The sequence below is a fragment of the Stegostoma tigrinum genome, chromosome 1 (assembly GCF_030684315.1).
Source record: "Stegostoma tigrinum isolate sSteTig4 chromosome 1, sSteTig4.hap1, whole genome shotgun sequence".
Classification (NCBI taxonomy): Eukaryota; Metazoa; Chordata; class Chondrichthyes; order Orectolobiformes; family Stegostomatidae; genus Stegostoma; species Stegostoma tigrinum.
Window position 1 is genome coordinate 52,012,172 of NC_081354.1, and position 23,207 is coordinate 52,035,378.

The 23,207-nt window shown below is 40.3% G+C and overlaps 1 protein-coding gene across 8 annotated transcripts in view; it reads right to left on the reverse strand.

The window, feature by feature from the left end:
• Positions 1-23,207, reverse strand: part of fbxw7 (F-box and WD repeat domain containing 7) — a 327,970-nt gene that overhangs the window by 123,214 nt on the left and 181,549 nt on the right. For 2 of the 8 annotated variants that reach the window (XM_059645312.1, XM_059645311.1), the window contains exon 1: positions 6,644-6,969. The exons of the other annotated variants lie outside the window; for them this stretch is intronic. In XM_059645312.1, the coding sequence (XP_059501295.1) occupies positions 6,644-6,748 (105 nt within the window). In that variant the 5' untranslated portion in view covers positions 6,749-6,969. Of the gene's footprint in view, positions 1-6,643; positions 6,970-23,207 lie in introns of those variants that run through there. 8 annotated transcript variants of the gene reach the window in all.

Here is a 23,207-nt window from a genome sequence, read left to right on the forward strand (position 1 = left end):
CATTAGAATCTCATGATTTTCCGACCTGCTGCACAGGCTTGTCTCGTACATATAAGTGGTTTTGCACCTTAAGGAATGAACTGATTCTGTACATCTCCTATGCCAAATTTTATCTTCTCCTCTTCAGATTGATCTGTTTTGATTCTTGGCCTTTGCCTCACTCACGATCTGAATAGCTTCCTGTACAGTGAGTTTTTCTTTGAACTACAATAAATTTGACAAGGACTCATCAGAACTGCTTATAACAGGCTGGTATTCTATGGCTTCTTCTAAGTTACCATAGCGACGTTGCTCCATCCATCTGAAGAAATCATTAAGTCATCTCTGGATTCACCTGGATGCTGCAGTCTTTTGTTGAATCATTCAAAGATTTCATTTACTTTGACACTGAACTAACTGACAAAGGTTTTGAATACTTCTCCAAATATATGTTTTATTTAACCCTTGGTGAACAATATCTGGTAGAGTTCTTATGTGCACACAAGTGTATTTACTTTTTTAGTTTACCATCCACTTGAGAAGCTATTCTGACCCTTAAGAATGGTCTGGTCCATGATCTCCAATTTTGTATTCTATTCAGCTAATTTGTGGAATTCTCTCTTTCTGGCAACATCATTTTTGATCCTAAAGCTTCTTAATGTAATAAATTATTTTTTTCCTTTAAAGATTGTGTTCTGCATTAACAGAAGTTTTCCCACCCTTCATTGTTGAACTAGTGGTTTTCCCTATGCCTTGCGGCAGTAATAGAAATTTTGCACCGTTTGTGGTCATACTGCAGATTTTCCAACCCTTCACAGTCATGCTATGACTGCTTTGCAGCCATACCTCCCCTAAAACATGCAAAAGAAAGCAGAATTGCATCCTTCTTTAATTTGCCTGACATTTATCCACTTTAGGTGGCTTGATTAGCAATTTCCCTAGTCCTCCCCTCAGAATATGAGCTTTCTCTGCTAGCCCCCTTAGTTTCATTTTTGTTAATTGGTAAGGAATGCCTGATTGGGGCTGCAAATTATTTTAAGTCACTGCATCTTCAACATGGGCTCAATTTGGACTCAGAACTGCTACCCCAGACCATCACCTTAGGATGTAGCCTGTAACTCTACCTGTGTGTGTCTGGTCATATCTGAAATGCTTTCTATATGGCCTGAAATATTCTTGTGTTGACTGTTTCAACCAGGTTTGTGGGATCTCCTGTTATCAGCAGCAAAAACATCTACTCCTTTTGAAGTTTTCTGGTCACCAGCATGTCTCTTCTCTGGTGTTCCCTGAAGGCCTCAATTCTAATTTCTGTTAATTGGCATAATTTAGAAATCGTGAACAACAGTGACTAGCACTATGTTGGGGCAGGGGCCTAACTTTGCAATTATGGTGTATGCGAGTTCCTTCAAACTGAAAGTGATCTCATGCAGATTAGAATATCCACCATAATGGTTTAACTAAAACAGTTTCGTTGAGAGAACAATATGAAATTTATTGTTGCATCAACTATTTACAAGTTACATGAATATGGCCTGCATTATTGCAGTGACTACTTGAAGTACACTAATCTGTCTCCTAAGAGTTCTTTCATGACACTGATCAAGTCCCTGTGATATCATGACAGTGTTTCTTAACCCTTTCAGAGTTATATACAACATCTATTATATCATATTGGCAACATTAATGGAATGCCCATTACTTCTGAAATGTAAAACCATGTTGAAAAACTAGTACCCTGCTACAATATTTGTATCTGTCAACAGCTGGATGGGTGAGTATGGAATAAAGTTGTGGATGAATAATTTGTGGACTATATTTTGGTGGTTTATGCAAAGAATGCAATTTATCATTGTGAAAGATGCTCAGATCTCATAGTTGATGAGATTCAGAGATATCTGCAAAAAAAAAATCCAAACTGCATTTTTTTGTTCGGGGGTTGGGAGGGGAGATGCTTTTGACGTGTGTAATAACCATTTAAAGCATGTGAAACATGAACATGAACCTTTTAGTAATAAGTTATGATTCTCCATTTCAAGTGTTAAGATTTCTTCTTCAACAAAAAAAGAGATTGAATGAACACTATTTATTAAGCAACTAATAAAAAAAGAAAAGGGGCTCTCCCATTTACTTTCAACATGGCTATGAACTCCAAACACAGAATACATGCCATTCTCAGCTGAGTAACTGTTATTATAAGAACTAGTACAACATTAACCCAGCTTCTCATTTTTATTATGTTATAACTGCAAGCTTCTATCAAAATGTACTTCAATTTTTAAAGAGAAGTCCCCAAACCGAATACTATCATTAGTGGAACAGTCAAAAGAGATGGTAGCAAGATGAAGCTGGCTGTTGTAAACAAACAAGAAAATTTACAATGCAATGACTTCAAGGAGCAAGAAGAAAACAGGACACAATCAAGCCAGGTCCTTGGAGGACACCACAGGTAATAGCACATGAGGGAAAAAAGGACGTTGCAAGTGAAATTCTGAATCTGATTGGATAGGTAAGAATTGAACAAGGTGACAGCAGTCCCAAGTATCTACATTACATGGAGAGGCTTTAGAGAAGGATGGCATAGTCGACCATGTCAAAGGCTGCTGGCAAGTCAAGTCGGGATTTTTTTTAATGTCACAGTTACATACGATATCATTTGCGATTTCAGTAAGTCGCTTTGGTACTGTGGTAAGGCAGAAAATCTGAATGGAGGAGTGATTCCTGGGTATTACCATGCTATTCTAGAAGTAATTCATGTTCAAGCTTAGACAACAGTCAGTGCAGAACCTCGAGGTAATTACTTATACCTCACATAAATTCACTTGCTAGCAGGACATCAGCAAAAAGCAGGTTTGTAAGGTTATAAATCCAAACATTCTATTGTTCTTCTCTGTATCCCAGTAACAATAAAATCTTCACTCATTTGACTAAGAGAAAAGCTTTTAGCCACTATTACTCTGACTACCTATTTTCTACAAGGGATAAACTAAATCAGCTTGGGCCAAAGGGTGATGCCAGAATTTGAGATAGTTCAGTGTACCAAAAGTACCCTCTAAACAATTCAGAGGCTACATACTACATGGTTGTTTAAATATTCCTTTACTCTTGTGCTGAAGATGTCTAAAATGTGGTTTTGTAGGCTGTTCTGCGCTCATGCATTTCCTACAGGAATGGTTGTACAGTGAATAGGAATGCCAAACTGACCAATTAGATCCACCTCAAGCTAACCCAGGACACTTATGCCAACTGCCCCAAACCTGAGCCGAGTTAATCCCTTTCATATTCTCAAGTAGTACAGCCTTCTTTAGATAAGAGCATCAAAGTTCTACACAATACTCTGGGTGCCATCTCAACAAGGCTGCATACAATCGCTCTATTTTTGTTTATTAACCTTTGAGACCTTAGCGCGAACCTTTACAGCCCAAATATACCATATCCACTGACTTTCCTTTATCTACGCTACAAGTAACATCCCTAAAAAGTCAAAATTTGTCGAACATTATTTCCTTGTCATCCTTCAAAGTGCAAGCAATTATATTTGGGTATTTTGAGAGTTTTTCTTGTTTGAATGTTGTAGACCAGCAACTTGGGTAGGGCCTGTTTTCATGTAATCACAGTTTGCAAAATGAGTACATTCATAACAAATATGGATTTCATCTGTCTTATGAAAAATAGCCTTCAAAAACTGATAACATACAACTATGCAGACTAAGAAGAAAAATCCTTGACATCTTTAGGCCAGTTTAAAGCACGGTGGCTCACCGGTTAGCACTGCTGCCTCACAGCGCCAGACACTTAGGTTCGATTCCAATTTTGTTTGACCATCTGTGTGGAGTTTGCACATTCTTCCCATGTCTGAGTGGTTTCCTCTGGATGCTCCATCCTCCTCCCACAACCCAAAAAATATGCAGATTAAGTGAATTGGCCATGCTAAATTGCCCATAGTATCCAGGAATATGCAGGTTAGGTGGATTACTATGGAATATGAAGGGTTACAGGGATAGGGACATGCACAGTTATAGGGATTACTCTCTTTAGAAGGTTGATGTGGACTTTCATGGGCCTAATAGCTTCCTTCCGTACCATAGGGATTCTATGATACCTAAGTCAACATGCTGTTGCTGCTTGTGTTAAATGACAATCTCTAGTTTTGTTGGATGGACTAAACATTCAAGATCAAACTTTAAACTACTTTCCCTGCTGTTCAATGCCCAAAATATCTGCAGCAATTCCTGAGGAGAGTTTAGTCAATTTTATATTGGATTTGTTGTGACAAGTCTCAGTAGCCGCCAAAAATAAGGGTGCCTCGATTGGCTATTTGCAAACCACTGAAAAGTCTAGCTTTTAAAACTTATTCTGGTAGCCTAACACTCAAGTAAACCCCTTACAAAAGCAGAAAATTAGTACAAAAGAGGCTAAGCACCACAGGAAATGTAGGATGTAACATTAGCTGAATTGATTAAGGAATTATAGAAATTTATGTATTTTTTTCCTCAACCATAAACCAGAATTCAAATGCCACAGGCAAGGTGGAAATTCCATGCAGACACTGTTTTGCAGATGTCAGCTTTGATCTAAAATCCTTTCTAATGTATTATAACTATTTATATTTTCACACACAAGACATAACTATGTACGGTATGGCATGTTGAGTAAATTTTTGCCCCTTGGACTGTTCAGAACATCAGCTGAGGTAGAATGAGTCACAAATGAATATTAAGTGGTATAAAAGTGCAAAATTAGATCAATGAATAACATTTTATGTTTTCAACGCATATAAAAACAATAAGCCTAGATGTTTAACTTTAAAGGATGTTGCATATAGAATTATGTAAGTAATGGGGGACAAACTATTTTATGGTCAACTGAGTGGAAAATTATTGCTCTAAAGATTATGATACCAATGTTAAGTATTGTCAATTAAATTATTTTCTGAACCAAATGAAACAAAGTAATTCTTTGATGAATAAAGTTTTTCAAATTAATCACTGAGCTGCATGTGACCTTTCCTACTGGATTCTGAACTTCTAATTCTAAACGTAAACTTAATGAACCAAGTCTAAGACCTAATTTTAAAAGCTTTTTTTTTGTCAACACCAGTCTTAGATTTTAGAAATAGATGGATAAATACATATTGCAATTTTTAATAAACAATGAAGCTCCTTGCAATTTCAGTATCATCCCACTGTTCCGCAAAGATATGCAAAAACCGCAACTATTTCTGTCAGCTGCTATATGTATCGTGGGAGACTTATAATCTCCTAATGTAGGTTATTAATAGAAGAGAATATCAGTAAAGTGACTGCAGATGGCTGTGTAGTTGATATGCTTTGGTAGTGCATTTTAAAATTGCAGCAACAGCTCAAGTTTGTCGAGAACTATATATATATTGAAAAACTCTATGAACCCAAATGCATTAAATTGTTGACTCCAATTCTATACCAATTTAATTAAATGCAACAGCATGTTCTCATGTATTACAAGAATATAACTTAAAAATAGGTTAGATTAATTGTTCATGAGCACTCGTAACACATTCCACTAACAGTTATTACTGTTTTTGCAATCAAATTTTATAAATCTAAAAAACCAAATGTGACAGCTTTTTTTTGAAGTTATAAAGTCAGGCATGACCATTATTCTACATTCATCTCTCACTCCCATTACACACCACCTGTAAGCTCCAGTTGAATTGTGAGCGATTACTTGAAGTAAAAATACATAGAAGTTGCTTGATGCACATATTGATTCTATTTAATCTAATACCCAATAAAGGTAATAAAGACTATAAGTACAACAACCTGAAACAGGATTCAAATCATTGATAATACACCAAGATTTTGTTTTGTTTATCATTTTGGACTGCAGTTCTTGTCCGAGAGATACATATATAGAATAATGTGTGCCTTCCAAGTTAGTTTGACTAAGCCAGCAAGTCTACAAAAACAAAAATCCATGAAAATACTGTATTCCATACACATACCTTGGAAACAAAAATTTCACCATATAAAACCGACACATTGGAAAATAGTCCCAAATGCATTAATGTCCCTTATAGGCACATATGTTAGATTTTGAGACTGATAACAGTACAGAAACAAAAATGCAGGATATTTTTGAAAACCTCCCACTCACACACATCATTATGGCATCAACTGGAAACATCCATGATTATTTGATTGTATTTCAAACTACGTGTGGTTCATACCAACAATGAGTTTAAAGGGATAAATAAAATTTTGCCAGAGGCTAACTTGATTGAATCTGGTGTCAGATATTTATTTATATCTTTATACTGCATTGACAACTTTTTGAATGTGCACTGGAATTGTGAACTTCTTCAGGTTCTTACTTCTGTAACACTGATTGCACTATTAAGTTACAAATACATGGTTAACTGTCAGCAGCATTAAATGTGGAACTTGTATCTGGAGAATTCATTACCAGACACTACCGCACAGAGTATAGAAAGCAAAAAAATCCATTTTAATTTATACCCTAACATATACAGAATGTAAATTTAGGTTTTACTTTTACCCTCCACCTTCAAAAGGCACTACTGTTGAACTAACATGCTTGTGTTTCTCTGAAACTGAACAACATACTGTCCTGAAGTTACTACTAAACAAAAGCAGACAGTTTTATAGCAATTCAACACTTGACTCACCCGTCTACGACAACAGGGAAGGCCTTGGGTGATGATATTGATGGCAATGTTCATGTTAAACATACAGAGCACCTTATGGTGCGATAAAGGTTCTTTTTCGCTCATCAAGTCAACACAGACTGAACCATAGCTGAAATGGTCATTTTTCTGTGGTAATTTTTATATTTTTTTTACTTGCTAATACAACGAAATCCTACTTTACAAGACATTTTTTAAAAAAAACACTGTGCATCGAATAGGGGATCCCAAAAATTGCTGCCTTTTTCAAGATCTTCTCCCAACAACTACAAAGTTCAATCCACTCCCTAGTCAATAAGCTTTGAAGTTCAAATTCTCACAGCATAGCCAAACACAGGCTGACATGACTATAAACTACTTCTGTGGCTGACATCACTGCAAACGACTGCCAATCCTGCAGCTGATACAGCTTTAAACAAGCCATCCAGAAGGGTCACCCTTCCAGTGTATTTTGGAGAAGCTGGGTTGATTAGCCAAGGAATGTACCCTCACTGGTTGTGTTTTAAATTCCTTCTGATATGTGATATTAGCATGTAACTGCCCAAACTAAAGCCTGCCTATGGCTCACCCAGGAACCAAACACCATACCACAGACTTCTGTACGTCTAGCTTTTTCCAATGCCAATGAAATTTAGGAAAATGAAAGCTCACTAAACACATGCATAAATGTAGGTTACATATCTGAACATTATTTATCACGTACACATCATTAGAGACGAAGGACAAATATATTTTTGAAGAACAAAACAGGAGTCATTTCCTGCACACTTAAATTTAAATAACTTGAAAGGATAACTTTTCTTTAAAATCAGTCACCTTTATAGCTAATAAAATTTTAAGCACAGCAGTCAGCTGTACAGCTGATCATGACTTGCATTATTTGTTTCAAAGTGCTACAGGGAGAAATTCAGTACCATTGCAACCACCAAATACTTGTGTTCTCTTCAAACTAATTAATTCAGCAAATTTCACAGAGGGCTCAATTTTGAAGCTGACTGTTCCAGAGTTATTGACGTAACCGAATAAGAATACAAACAATTCTTCCTTTACTCCAGAACCAAGTATTGCGGCTTAAATTGTGTGTAAAATTTGTTGTGAAACTACACTTTGAGTCCTATCTGCTGATGAGAGATTTTCAGGAACTCAATGTAATGCTGTTCCTCCCAGAACAGAAATCATCCTTTAACATCCTTAATCTACCTTGACATTGAAATCAGACAGACTTTAAGCTCAATCAGGATCCAAAAAAATCAACAAATCTGAGAACTTCAATCATTCCTGAACTTAAAATGGTTTGTTCTACTGTGTGCGCGTGTGCATGCGAGAGAGAGAGAAAGTAGAGCATTTTTATTGTTTTAGTGATTCCAGATCAAGTACAATAAAACTATTTTTTTCTTTACAAAACAAAAACTCAAGGAAACCAGTCTGCATCTTTTGCGATCACAGCACTAAGAGTTAAACAATCTTTGATTAGCAAGTTCCCTCCCCCCATCCCCCTCTCTGATGAAGGGTCCAGGCCCGAAACGTCAGCTTTTGTGCTCCTGAGATGCTGCTTGGCCTGCTGTGTTCATCCAGCCTCACATTTTATTATCTTTGATTAGCAAGTGCATCCTTTTCTTTATTAAAGGCCAGATGCGGTCAAACAAGAACAAAAGAAGGAAGCCATTCCACCCTTCCTCTTTTGATCGTAACTCAATGAATACTAGGTGTTGAACATCTCCACAATCCCCAGGTCTCCTACTTCAACAGATCTTTTACTTCTCCAACTCAGTATTCCATACTGACAGTGTGCTTCCCCAGTGATTTCAGGAAGGGCAGAAACTGGCATTCTCAAGCTGATATCAATTTACGTAGGTGTGGAAGGAAAATGTCAGCCAAGTATTCCCTCTCTCAAATGATGGGGAGGTATTAAGTGTCATCTTACTTCAATTTGCAACATTATTGTCTTTAAGTCACATGGTCTCAGGTCATGCCCCATCTCCCAGGTAAACATAAAAAAGGTCCTCTGGTGGTCCCTTGCTCCACTTTAAAGAGTTGTTCTTGTACTTGATCAGCATTCCTTTTCAATCAGCACCATTAGCATTAGCCTTATGATATATGGGATTTGTGCCATTTGCCTATATAACAGTAATCAATTAACACTAACTCTCTGTTACATCATAAGTGATGACTGGAAGCTTTACAGCTAAATTTTATTATACTTTATGTACTTGTTTAGAAAACAATCCAGAATCTTTAAAGAAATAAAGTGGAGAGCAAATGTGCAGCATAAAATGAAATGGTACATCAAAATTAGTCTGAAGCGTTGACTAAAATTTTGCTTCTGGAGAAAAAAATATCCTTCTTGTCAGCAGACCCATCTAATAGAGGTTTCTGCATTAGGGCAAACTTTGCTACGGCTTAGAAAAACAAATTTCTGAATTTCTGGGATAGGAAACTTGAGGACAAGAAAATTTCAATTGTTCTGAGAAACATACAATTAATTCAGGCGAAGCATAGGAATAATCTTCAGCAGTTTGATAACGTTCTCCCCAAACTGATTGAACCTAAACTTGCTACAAGGGTTGAGGCTTTGAACATGGATGTAAAGCACCTCAATACCATGAAAAGAAACCTATTTGCAGATGGATTGATTCCTGCCCCTCCCTCATGCAACAAAACAAGTTGAATGCTTTGGTCAAGGTCAGTATTCGCAGTTTAATAAAGTACGTCAATGGTACAAGGAGTGTAGATTAAATGTGCCAGCCCAGCCACCGGCATTGACAGGATTATAAAACCACCTTCAGAGCTTTGATTCACCTACCGTGCACCATTGTTGTTGATACTTCTATTGCAGATGAAGTAGTTGTTGAATACAGGAATACCTAAACAATAAGACCACCACAGGCAATAGCACTTCTGTGGACTTGACTATAGATTTTCAGGACAGATGCCATTAAGTGTTTAGGAGACAAAAATGGAAACTGCTGGACAAACTCCACAGATCTAGCAGCATGTTTGGAAAGAAAGCAGAGTTAACGTTTTGGATCCATTGGCCCTTCTTCAGAACTGGATTGTGGCTAGGCATACATTGGTATTTATGCTAAAGGTGGGGTGAGGGAAGGGTGGAGTAAAAGATAGATGAAGATAGAGGTCAGAGAGAGAACAGTAGTTGAGCAGATGAAGGAATGAGTAATGGTCAGCCTGGGAGACTCAACAGCTGCCACTTGGAATTATTAGAAGCTGACAGTGGATTGGTTGTGGTAGCAGCACAAATGGTGACCACACCTGGAGTGTGTGTGGGTTATGGTAAAAACATTGAAGAAGCTGCCCAGGCCCTAAAATTATTGGGAACAAAAAACAAAGTTGCTGGAAAAGCTCAGCAGATCTGGCAGCATCTATGAAGAAAATAAAAAATCAGCATTAACATTTCGGGTCCAGTGACCCTTCCTCAAAACTGAGCATCTGCAGTTCTTTTGGTTCCTAAAATTACTGGACTCAATATCAAGTTCTGAAGGGTCCAGAATTCCCAAGTGGACAATGAAGTGCTGTTCTTCCAATGTGCACTGTGCTTCATTGAAGCACTGCAGTGAGCCTGTGATAGAGACAACGGGCAGGAATACAGTGATGTGTTGAAGTGACAGGCATCAGGAAGCTCAGGCTCACTTTTGCAGGCAATACATCGGTGTTCCACAAAGCAGTTGCCCAGCCTGTGTTTTGTCTCCCCAGCGTAGAGGAAATTATATTGTGTACAGTGAATATAGTAGACCAGTTGGAGTGCAAGTGCAGATGAATTGCCACTTCACCTAGATACTATGTCTGGGGCCTTGGATTGTGAGGAGTGAGAAAATAAATAGGAAAGTGTTATACCTTCTGTAACTGCATGGGAAGCCACCTTTGGGATGTAAGAGGGTGTTGAAATGGAGGAGGAGTGGACCAAGGTGTCCTGGAGGAACAGTCCCTGTGGAGGGCTGTCAAGGGAGGGTGTGGCAATATGTTTCTGGTGCTGGCATTCTGTTTCGAGTTGGTGAAAATGGGGGCTAATGCTCCTTTGGATGTGGATGCTGGTGATGCTTAAGGGGTCCCTTTCTGTGTCTAGTCCTTTCCTACTTACTTCCACAATACTATGACGCTCAAACTCATTTTCAGAATTTCCAGTTTGCTGGCTCCAGCTGCCTCCTCTTCGCCATGGACACGCAATCAAGATTTGTCTCCTTCATCAGGATGGTCTCAGGAATCTTTGATTCATCCTAAAAGAAAAGATCTGAATTGTCCCCACTCATCGTGACCCTCCTCGGCCTGGCTGAATTTGTCCTCAATTAGAACAACTTCCCTTTTAATTCCTCCCACTTTCTTAGATCTAAGGTATAGCCATGGGCCCAGTTATACTTGTTTCTTTGTGGGGCACATGGAACATTCCTCGTCCAGTTCTACTTGGTTTCTTTGTCACAACTCTTTCTCCCATATTTCAGACATCACTGCTCCTGTTTCCTTCTCTTGTTTGGAATAGAAAAACTACATCAGTTTCTCTTCCACTTTCCACTCTGCTCCACACCCCTTCCTTTCACCTGGTCCATATCGGACTCCTTCCTCCTCTTCGTTGATATCTGTTTCCATTTCTGGGAATAGACTGGCCACCAATATTTACCACAAACCCATTAACACCCACAGTTACGTGGACTATATATTTTCACACCCTGCTTTCTGTAAAGTCTCCATTCCATTCTCTATCACATCTGTTCTGACCAATGCCAGTTTTACAAGGGAACCTCCAAAATTCCCATCATCTTCCCTATCAGAGAACTAACAGTTACCATGGTTGACAAGGCCCTCAGCAATGTCTGGCCCCTTTCCAGCACTTCTCTTCCATCTCACATTGGCGACAGAGTCGCCTGGTTCTCACTTACCACCCTATCAGCATCCATATCCCAAGGATCATGAGGTTCCATTTCCATCACCTCAAGTAGGACCTCACCACCAGATACATATTCCCTCCATTGTCACCCCACCACCATAACTGTTCCCTCTGGGACACCTTGGTCCATTCCTCCTCCACCCCCAATGTCTCCCCGCACCGCTACACCATTTTCCCATACAATTTCATCCTTACACGTCCCACAATATCAGAAATAGTACATAAGGAGTTAAACACTTGCCAGCTTTTATTTAACATTCCTCTACTGCTTCACCAATCCACATTTGCCTTAAGGGGAGTTAGTGTGTCCAAGATTTCAATGGAATTTTACTTTCAGATCTGTATCGGTTTGACCCACCTGTTAGTAATTTCTGCAGTTGTTCTGTGGCTACTCAGCTGCTTGTGTGTTGCCACAAGAATTAAATACTTATTTACTGATTCTCAAGAAATTGAGTACTTACAGCCAGCAATATATCAAGAAATGTCAAAACTGCTTTCTGCCATGATATTGTTTGTGGGTTGTGACTTTGCTTTCAAACAAATGGTATTTAAACTTTCAATCCCTTCAGAACAATCTCAATCCAGTTGACACCTTATTGTAGCACTGAAGAACCAGTGAAACAAAAGATTGGTTGTTTCAGTTTAATGTCAAAATTAATTAACTAAATTTAAAAATGACTTCAACCAACTGTTGGCATGGGGCCCAATCCCTATTCATATCTATCCCTTTGCCTCTTCTGTAGCATCAAAGGTTATCTTTGACTATTTCCTTGTATCACATCTGACCCCAATATCCTTCTTCTGGCCAACTCTACTTCTTGCTACAAATGGTACTGGACTTAACTTAAAACTGCAGTCTTGCCTTTGGCCTTTTGTTCACAACAATATTTCTGCAACTACTGTTTTATTGAACCTTATCCTCATTTGGGGAGATTTGGTCAGATGGTAGAATTTGAACTCAAGTAATGAATAAATCCAGAACATAAACCGAACCTCAGTAATGGTGAGTATGGAATAATTTTTTTTGTTTTAAATCACACCTCAATCACTTGATTGAGAAGGAAATCCACCAACTTCGCCAAGTCAAAATGGCTGCAGATGATGCCAAACCCACAGAAAATAGATGGCTCTAAACTGGTCTCTGAAATGGCCTAAGTGAGCCATTCAGTTCAAAGGCAATTATAAACAGGCAACACATCCTGGCAAACCATTGACACCCATGAAACAACCAAGAAAACAAACATTTATCCACTACTTGGAGGATAAAAATCCCACTAAAACCACTCTCACTGTCTGAAACTGGCTCTGGCCTGGTATGATCCTCAGTCATCCTCTACCATCTGTAAACTTTAGACCAGCCAAAACTCCACTGCCCCACTGTCTGTCCAGCATCAGGACTTGGCTTTGGTTTTCAATACTGTACTTCAAAATTTTCACAAATCTTCACTCCTCCCTGTCTCAAACCCATTACAAAGTCCTATAACCCTTTAAGCACTCTGGACTCTTGCGCACCTCTCATTTCATCTGTCCCATCACTGGCAGTTAGGGCCCCATGTGCTGAACCCCTGCCCCAAAACCCTTAATTCTTAAAGGTCTCATTATACCCACAGCTTTGACTAAGCTTTTAGTCAATTTTCCTCGTGATTCTGCATCCATTTTTGTTCTATTAAACTTCTGACGTATCATGGAATGATTTTTTTAAAAATAAAAAATGCGATATTAATGCATACACTGAATGTTTTAAATTAAATATCTTTGCATTATCAATGTATCAATAATCTCTCCTACTGTAACCTAAATGCATTAAGTCTCATAGTTTTGCTGAAAGGATACCAGTATACGGAAACACCTCCTCTCAAAGCTGATGTATCACACACTACAATCAGGAGCCAATTATTAATGACAGTAACGCAAATGAAGAAGTGACAAAAGACTGATGAAGGCAGAGTGGTGGGCATCGTCTATAGGGACTTCAGCAACGTATTTGATAAGGTTGCACATGGTAGACTGGTTAGCAAGGTTAGATCACATGGAATACAGAGAACTAATCATGTGGATACACAATTGGATTGAAGGTAGGAGACAGAGGATAGTGTGCAAGGCTGTTTTTCAGACTAGAGGCCTGTGACCAGCACTGTGCCACAAGGATCAGTGCTGGGTCCACAGCTTTTTGTCATTTATATAAATTATTTGGATGTAAATGTAGAAAGAATATCTAGTAAATTTTCAGATTACACTACACCACCATTTTTGGTGTTTAGTAAAGAAGGTCATCTCAGAGTACAATGGGATCTCGATCAGATGAGCCAACAGGCCAAGTAGTGGCAAATTGAGTTTAATTTAGACAAATTAGACATTTTGGAAGGGCACATCAGGGAAGGACTTATACACTTAATGGTAGGATCCTGGGGAGTATTGCTGAGCAATAAAACATTGGATGCAGGTTCATATATCCTTGAAGGTAGAGTCAAGGGTAGACAGGGCAGTGAAGGTGGTATATGGTTCACTTGCCTTTGTTGGTCAGTGCATCAAGTATAGGAGTTAGGATGTCGTTTTGTGGCTATACAGGATATTCGTCAGGCCACTTTTGGAATACTGTGTTCAATTCTGGTCTCCCTGCTACAGGAAAGACGGTAAGCTTGAAACGGTGCAGCAAAGATTTACGAGGATGTTGCCAGGGATGGACAGTTTGAGCTATGGGGGAAGAGGCTGAATAGGCTGAATAGGCCAGGGTTACTTCCCCTGGAGCATCAAAAGTTGAGGAGTGACCTTATAGAGCTTTATAAAATTATGAGAGACATATATAGTGTTAATAGTCAAAGTCTTTTTCCCCACGGTAGGCAAGTCCAAAACGAGAACATTTAAGGTAAGAGAGGAAAGATATAAAAGGGACCCTAAGGGACACCTTTTCACATAGATCTTGGTATGTGTATGGAATGACCTGCCAGAAGTAGGGGTGGAGGTTGGTACAATTACATTTAAAAGGCACCTGGATCACCAAAAGATCTTCAGAGAGCACCTTCCAAATCTACAATCAATTTCATCTAGAAGGATGAGGTCAAGGGCAAGGACAGCACACATATGGGAAAAACGCCACTTCAAGGTCCCCTCCAAGTGACTCAACATTCCAACTTGGAAATATATTGCCAATCCTATACTGTCGGTGGGTCAAAACCCTGAAATTCTCTCCTAATGGCATTGTGGGTCAAACCACAGCAGGTGGACTGCAGCAGTTCAAGAAGGCAGCTCATCACCATATTCTTAAGGGAAACTAGGGATGGGCAATAAATGCTGGCCAGCCAGCGACACCCACATCCCATAAATGAATATAATGTGAAAGGATGGATACATGGACAGGGAGGATTTAAGAGGGATATAGGCCAAATATTAGCAAATGGGACTAGCTTAATATCGGCTATCTGGTTAGCATGAAGGAGTTACACCAAAGATCTGATTCCGTGCTGAACATCTCTATGACTCTGAGTTACTACTCAGAAATTTAGAGCATGCGTTGAAAGGTATGTCATTTACATATATAATCCTTCATAAAAACATGTGGATTTTAACATAGTGGCATAGAGTATTCACTTTATTTCTGAAGGGTTTAAAAATTAACAAAGTCAGTCTTTATGGAAACATGATTTTAAACTACTGCGTGGCTCCAGGAGTGCTTCAGAAATCTGTTTATATGCTGTCGGTTTATGATCAGAGAGAGAAAACATGAAAAACTTTTAGTTTAGCAGAATGCAGGATGAGCAAGTTGTATTTAAATTTTACTTCAAAAGCTTTTAGGTTGTTTGACAGCGACTTGACTAAATTCAGACAAGTACAGTCTTTCCAAGGAGAAAGGAGATACTTCAGAGCAATAAGTTACCTCAGTACGTGTGCAATTTATGAAACACACGACTAGAACGAAGATGAAGCTTAAAGCTACAGATAGGACAAGGAAAAAAATGATTTCAGTAACTGTAAGTAGTTGGTGTTGGGGAGTAGATTTTTGCTGACCTACGTGTTTTGAAATCTAGTAAACATGTTATCTTTTGACAGATTAGTTTAGTTTATTTTGTTTTGGATGTATTTTTGCTCGCTGAGCTGGAAGGTTCGTTTTCAGAGGTTTCGTCACCATTCTAGGTAACATCATCCGTGAGCCTCCGGTGAAGCGCTGGTGTTATGTCCCGCTTTCTATTTATCTGTTTACGTTTCCTTGGGGTGGTGATGTCATTTCCTGTTCTTTTTCTCAGAGGATGGCAGATGGGCTCCAAATCAATATGTTTGTTGATGGAGTTCCGGTTGGAATGCCATGCTTCTAGGATTCCAACTGGAATTCCATCAACAAACACATTAGATGGGCTCCAAATCACAATCCTCTGAAAAAAAGAACAGGAAATGACATCACCAACCCAAGGAAACCCAAACAGATAAATAGAAAGCAGGACATAACACCAGCGCTTCACCGGAGGCTCACGGATGATGCTATCTAGAATGGTGACGCAACGTCTGAAAACGAACCTTCCAGCTCAGCGAGTAAACTCACATCCAGAATCTCAACTTGAGCTACAAATCTTCTCAAAACTCATTATTTTGTTTTAAGATAATAAAATGTGAGGCTGGATGAACACAGCAGGCCAAGCAGCATCTCAGGAGCACAAAAGCTTTTGTGCTCCTGAGATGCTGCTTGGCCTGCTGTGTTCATCCAGCCTCACATTTTATTATCTTGGAATCTCCAGCATCTGCAGTTCCCATTATCTCTCATTATTTTGTTTTGTTTACTACTTCTTTGGAATAAACTTGTTTTATTATTAAAACCAATTCTGAAACCTCTTGTGCCTATGTTTCAGTGAAAGACCACCATGGTAAATTTAAAACGTCTAAATAAGATCTTTCTAGACAGGTTTCAGTACCAGATTGAATTTGTCCAGTACAAGGCTGGGAAAATAATAATGGGGAATGAGGAAATGGCAGAGGGATCAAATAAATTCTGTATGCATCAATCTAAAGTTTTTGAGAAGATTTGTAATTCGGGTTGTAAATGAGGTTGCAGACTTGCTCACCAAGCCAAGGTGTTTGGTTGCAGACGTTTCATCACCCTGCTAGGTAAAATCACCAGTGCACCTCCGGTAAAGCAGTTATTTATATGCCTTGGTTTGCTGGGGTGATTGATATTTCTCTGGTTCTGTTCTTCATTGGTTTGTATATTGGGTCCAGTTCAATGTGTTTGCTGACAGAGTTCCAACTGGAATGTGAGGCCTCCAGGATTTCCCTAGTATGTGCTATTATGGATGTGCTGTCCGAGACAAATTTGTGTCCTTCATTGTCTGTGTATTGAGACAGTGAGAAGAGGTCATGTCTCTTGGTGGCTAGTTGGTGTTTGTGTATCCTTATTGCCAGTTTTCTTCCAGTTTGACCTATGTAGTGTTTCTCAGTCCTTGCACGGTATTTTGTATATTACATTAGTTTCATTGGTTGTAGATACGGGATCCTTTACGTTCCTCTGTACCTGTCACAGAATGGTTACTAGTTTATGGTCTACCCTGACGCCTAGGGATCTGAGAAGTCTTGTGGTCATCTCTGATATGTCCCTGATGTATAGTAGGGTGGCTAGTGTGTCTGACCGTGTTACGTTTTCTTGCTGTGGTCTGTTGTGAAGGTAATGGCAGATTGTGCTTTTTGGGTACCCATTCTTTTTAAAAACTCCGGATAAGTGCTCCTGTTCTGCTTTGCACAATTCTGGGTTGCCGCGGGGTGTTGTAGCTCTTTGAATAATGTCCTGATGTAACTCCATTTATGGGTGTTGAGGGGGTTGCTAGTGTAATTAAGTGTCTGTTCCATAGGTGTTGTGTTTCTGTGTATGCTAGGCTGGGATTCCCAGTTGTTCTTATGTTCCACCATTACATTCAGGAAAGGTAGTCAGTTGTTATTCTCCTCTTTTCGTGAATTTTAATCCGGTGAAGATGTTGTTTGTGTGTCACTCAGTTTCTTCTAATCTTGTGCATTTGATAATCACTCAGGTGTCATCTACAAATCCAGAGTTTGGATTAGGTAGTGAGGAATACTATCCAGTCTAATCTTTGGTTAGCTGCTTCTGCTATCAGTCCTGATATTGGAAATCCCATTGATGTTCCATTGATTTGTTTAAATACATGGCCATTGAAGGTAAAGTGGATTATGAGGCACAGATCCAGTAGTTTCAGGGTGCTGTACTTGTCGATGCTATCAGTCTCGTGGGATATCTGCCTTCACCCTTTACTAGAAGGCACATTGATGTTGTAACCTCGCAGGATGACGAAACATCTGCAATCAAACACAACGGCTAGGCAAGAAAATCTGCAACCTCTGCATCAATCTTTATAGAAAATGACACAGCTAACATTACAAATACTAAATAATCAAAAGGTAAAAGGAGAGAAAATAAATTCATTAACTATCACTCAAGAAGAGGTGCCAGGGAAACAAATGGAACTAAAGACTGGTAAGTCCCTTGGATCTGATAGGATACAACTCAGGACATTAAACACAGTAGCTTCGGAGATGGTAGTGCATGGTAGTAATCTTCTAAGAATCTTTAGATTCAGGAAAAGTCTCAGATGATTTGAAAGCTACTGACATAATACCTCTATTTACAAAGGGAAGACAACCCAAAAAGGGGCCAATTAGCTTAGGTTTTGTTATTGTAAAATGTTAGGATCAGTAACGAAGGATGTGATAGCAGAGCATTTAGAAAAACATAATATGATCAAGCACGAACTCATCTCTACCTATCTGGACTCCATTTTCTCCCCTTTGGTCCAGGAACTCCCTACCTACGTCCGTGACACCACCCACGCCCTCCACCTCCTCCAGGACTTCCAATTCCCTGGCCCCCAACACCTCATATTCACCATGGACGTCCAGTCCCTATACACCTGCATTCCGCATGCAGATGGCCTCAAGGCCCTCCGCTTCTTCCTATCCCGCAGGCCCGACCAGTCACCCTCCACCGACACTCTCATCCACCTAGCTGAACTCGTCCTCACCCTCAACAACTTCTCTTTTGACTCCTCCCACTTCCTACAGACTAAGGGGGTGGCCATGGGCACCCGCATGGGCCCCAGCTATGCCTGCCTCTTTGTAGGTTACGTGGAACAGTCCCTCTTCCGCACCTACACAGGCCTCAAACCCCACCTCTTCCTCCGGTACATTGATGACTGTATCGGCGCCGCCTCTTGCTCCCCAGAGGAGCTCGAACAGTTCATCCACTTCACCAACACCTTCCACCCCAACCTCAAGTTCACCTGGGCCATCTCCAGCACATCCCTCACCTTCTTGGACCTCTCAGTCTCCATCTCAAGCAACCAGCTTGTAACTGATGTCCATTTCAAGCCCACCGACTCCCACAGCTACCTAGAATACACCTCCTCCCACCCACCCTCCTGCAAAAATTCCATCCCCTATTCCCAATTCCTCCGCCTCATCGTCTCCCACGATAAGACATTCCACTCCCGCACATCCCAGATGTCCAAGTTCTTTAAGGACCGCAACTTCCCCCCACAGTGATCGAGAACGCCCTTGACCGCGTCTCCCGCATTTCCCGCAACACATCCCTCACACCCCGCCCCCGCCACAACCGCCCTAAGAGGATCCCCCTCGTTCTCACACACCACCCTACCAACTTCCGGATACAACGCATCATCCTCTGACACATCCGCCATCTACAATCCGACCCCACCACCCAAGACATTTTTCCATCCCCACCCCTGTCTGCTTTCCGGAGAGACCACTCTCTCCGTGACTCCCTTGTTCGCTCCACACTGCCCTCCAACCCCACCACACCAGGCACCTTCCCCTGCAACCGCAGGAAATGCTACACTTGCCCCCACACATCCTCCCTCACCCCTATCCCAGGCCCCAAGATGACATTCCACATTAAGCAGAGGTTCACCTGCACATCTGCCAATGTGGTATACTGCATCCATTGTACCCAGTGCGGCTTCCTCTACATTGGGGAAACCAAGCGGAGGCTTGGAGACCGCTTTGCAGAACACCTCCGCTCAGTTCGCAACAAACAACTGCACCTCCCAGTCGCAAACCATTTCCACTCCCCCTCCCATTCTCTAGATGACATGTCCATCATGGGCCTCCTGCACTGCCACAATGATGCCACCCGAAGGTTGCAGGAACAGCAACTCATATTCCGCCTGGGAACCCTGCAGCCTAATGGTATCAATGTGGACTTCACCAGTTTCAAGATCTCCCCTTCCCCTACTGCATCCCTAAACCAGCCCAATTCGTCCCCTCCCCCCACTGCACCACACAACCAGCCCAGCTCTTCCCCCCCACCCACTGCATCCCAAAACCAGTCCAACCTGTCTCTGCCTCCCTAACCGGTTCTTCCTCTCACCCATCCCTTCCTCCCACCCCAAGCTGCACCCCCATCTACCTACTAACCTCATCCCACCTCCTTGACCTGTCCGTCTTCCCTGGACTGACCTATCCCCTCCCTACCTCCCCACCTATCTTCTTTACTCTCCATCTTCGGTCCGCCTCCCCCTCTCTCCCTATTTATTCCAGTTCCCTCTCCCCATCCCCCTCTCTGATGAAGGGTCTAGGCCCGAAACGTCAGCTTTTGTGCTCCTGAGATGCTGCTTGGCCTGCTGTGTTCATCCAGCCTCACATTTTATTATCTTGGAATTCTCCAGCATCTGCAGTTCCCATTATCTCTCATATGATCAAGCACAACCAGGATGGTTTCATGAAGGGGAAAGCATATCTTACAAAATGATTGTTCTTTGAGGAGGTAACAAGCAGGACAGATAAAGAAGCAGCCGTGGATGTAATACATTTTAATTTTTAGAAAGCATTTGATAAGTTACCACATATTAAGCTACTTAAGATAACAACCTGTGGTAATATATTTGCATGGAGGATGAACTGGCTAACTATTGGAAGATACTGTCTTGTGATAAGGGAGATATTTTCAGAATGACAATCTGTAAATAGTGGTGGATTGCTACAAGGATCAGTGCTGGGGCAACATAATATATTTTCACGACTTTGATGAGGGAAGTAAATTTAATATAGCAAAGTTTGTGGATGACACAAAAAGGGTAGGATGGCAAAGAGTAAATCTACAGATGGATATAGACAGGTGAAGCAAGTGGATAAAAACCTGGAGCAGATGGAATATAACATGGTAAAAACGTGAGGTTATACATTTTGGCAGGCAGAATAGGGAAGCTGAATATTATTCAAACGGAGAGAGATTGGAGGAAGTGACAGAGGTGTTTGGGAGTTCTCCTGCAAAATTACAAAAGTTAGCATGCAGGTTCAGCAATAGGGAAGGTGGATGGAATGTCAACCTTTATTTCAGAGGGAAGAAAATACAAAAATAGGGAGGTCTTGCTAAAACTATACCAGGCACTCAAAGTACTGCTAGAATAGAAAGACTAGTTTTGATCCCCAATTTAAGGGAAGATATACTGATATTGGAAGGCAGTCCAGAGAAAGTTCACTAGATTGATCCCAGGTATGGAGGGACATCTTACTTGAGAGTCAGATCAGCATGATCTCCTTGAATAGGGGAGCAGACCCAATGGGCTGAATGGACAACTTTTCCTGAAACAAGTTGCCATCCTGAAAATGTCCCTTTATCCCAACTTTGTCTTCTATTAGCCAATAGCTAATTCTCTATCTGTGATAATGTACTTCTTCCAACACCATGGGCTCTTTGTAAGAATTATTACTATGCATTTTAAAACATTTTGACAGATACAGCTATGACCATATGCAACAGTTGCTCAGAAAAACAATGTGCATGTTGTCAAAGCAACCAAAGGCCTTTACTGAAAAGTAGCAGTTAAAACAAATCCACAGATTGGAAAGCAATTTGATTAACTGCAAGTGGATGATTTTGAGCAGTAGATGCAATTTTGTTTGAATTATTTCAAAACATGTACCCAAACTGTTACATTTAGATAGCAAGGCTTTCTTTTAAAAAGAGAGAGATGGACTTTTGTGTTATTGTTAATAACAAATGTGCAGCCTTTTATAGTTATGTTCCAGTGAAAGGCAACTACATTAAATTGAAAAAGAACACAATATGATCTATCAAGTCAGGTTTCACCCTTTGATCTGACTTGTTCAGTATTGACATCAGCCCTTTGATGTCCAGTTTAAAGGAGTCATCCATCCTAGTCCAATTACCTATAAATCGAGCCTTCTTGCAGCCTTAAAAAAATTCCATGTTACTGAGAAATGACCTTCCCTAATATAAACATGCTGACTGACATCAGCTCTGAAGATGATAATAAAATGTGAGGCTGGATGAACACAGCAGGCCAAGCAGCATCTCAGGAGCACAAAAGCTGACGTTTCGGGCCCAGACGCTTGGGTCTGGGCCCGAAACGTCAGCTTTTGTGCTCCTGAGATGCTGCTTGGCCTGCTGTGTTCATCCAGCCTCACATTTTATTATCTTGGAATTCTCCAGCATCTGCAGTTCCCATTAGCTCTGAAGAAGAGTCAGTTAGATTGGAAATGTTAGCTAGCTTTCTCTCCGTGGATGCTTCCTGACCCGCTGTGCTCTGCAGCATTTTCTGTTCTCAATACAGATTCCAGCATCTGCAGTTATTTGCTCCTACATGCTGACTAATTAGAAAAAGGATTAAGAGAAGATATATTCTGCCGTCAACTTTTTCAATAATTTTCCAAACATACTGGCTTGTATTTACTCTGTCTATCCATACCTTGCTTTTTAAAAGAATGGTCACATATCAACTCTTCTTTAATCCTCTGGCACTAGAAGTGCTGCCAGAGGGAATAAGAAAATTATGGTCCAAGTCTCTGCTATTACTTCCCTTGCGTCTTTGAATAGCCTAGGATAAGTTTTGTCAGGCCTGGTGACTTATCCACCTTAATTATGTAAAACTTGTTACAAGCTCGAGGGAGGCTCATCCCTTTTAAAAAGAAATGTGAACTCCTAGCTATTAGTGGAAAAAAATTACACAAAGTTTCACGTTTAAACAAAGAAGTTTTTACTGTATAAGATTTGAACAAGGCAGGTACAAATAACTAAATACCAGTATGCATTACATCCAAAAATCTCAAAAAGTGCATGAACACACAAATTAAGAGTGACAGTTGGTGACTCAGCCTCTGAAGCTTGCTCCACCACTCACTAAGATCATAGCTGGTATTATTACTCCACAATTCCAGCTAAATATGGTAACCTTTCACTCCCGTGCTCACCAAGAATCTCTCTGCCTTAAAAATGATCAAAGGCTCTGCTTCCACCACTGTTCAACAGGCTTGTGATGCTGAGAGAAAAAATTCTGTCTTAAATGGATGATCCAGGTTCTAGAATATTGTACTATAAATACAGATAGTCTATCCAGTACCACCACCTTATCAATTTTGAATGTTGAGTGACAGAGTTTTCTTCTATGAACAGTAGCTACTTCCTTGGTAAACAGAGATGCAAACTATTAATTTAATACCTCAGCCCTGCTTCCACATGTAAATTCTTGTTTTGATCCCTAGTTGGCCTCTCAGCTCCCTTTACTACCTTCATCATTTATATGCCTATCAAACGCTTTGGGATTTTCTTTATGATAGTTGCCAGTCTCTCTTCAGAACCCTTCCGTGTTTCTCTTACTTGCTATTTTTTTTTCTAACGAAGGG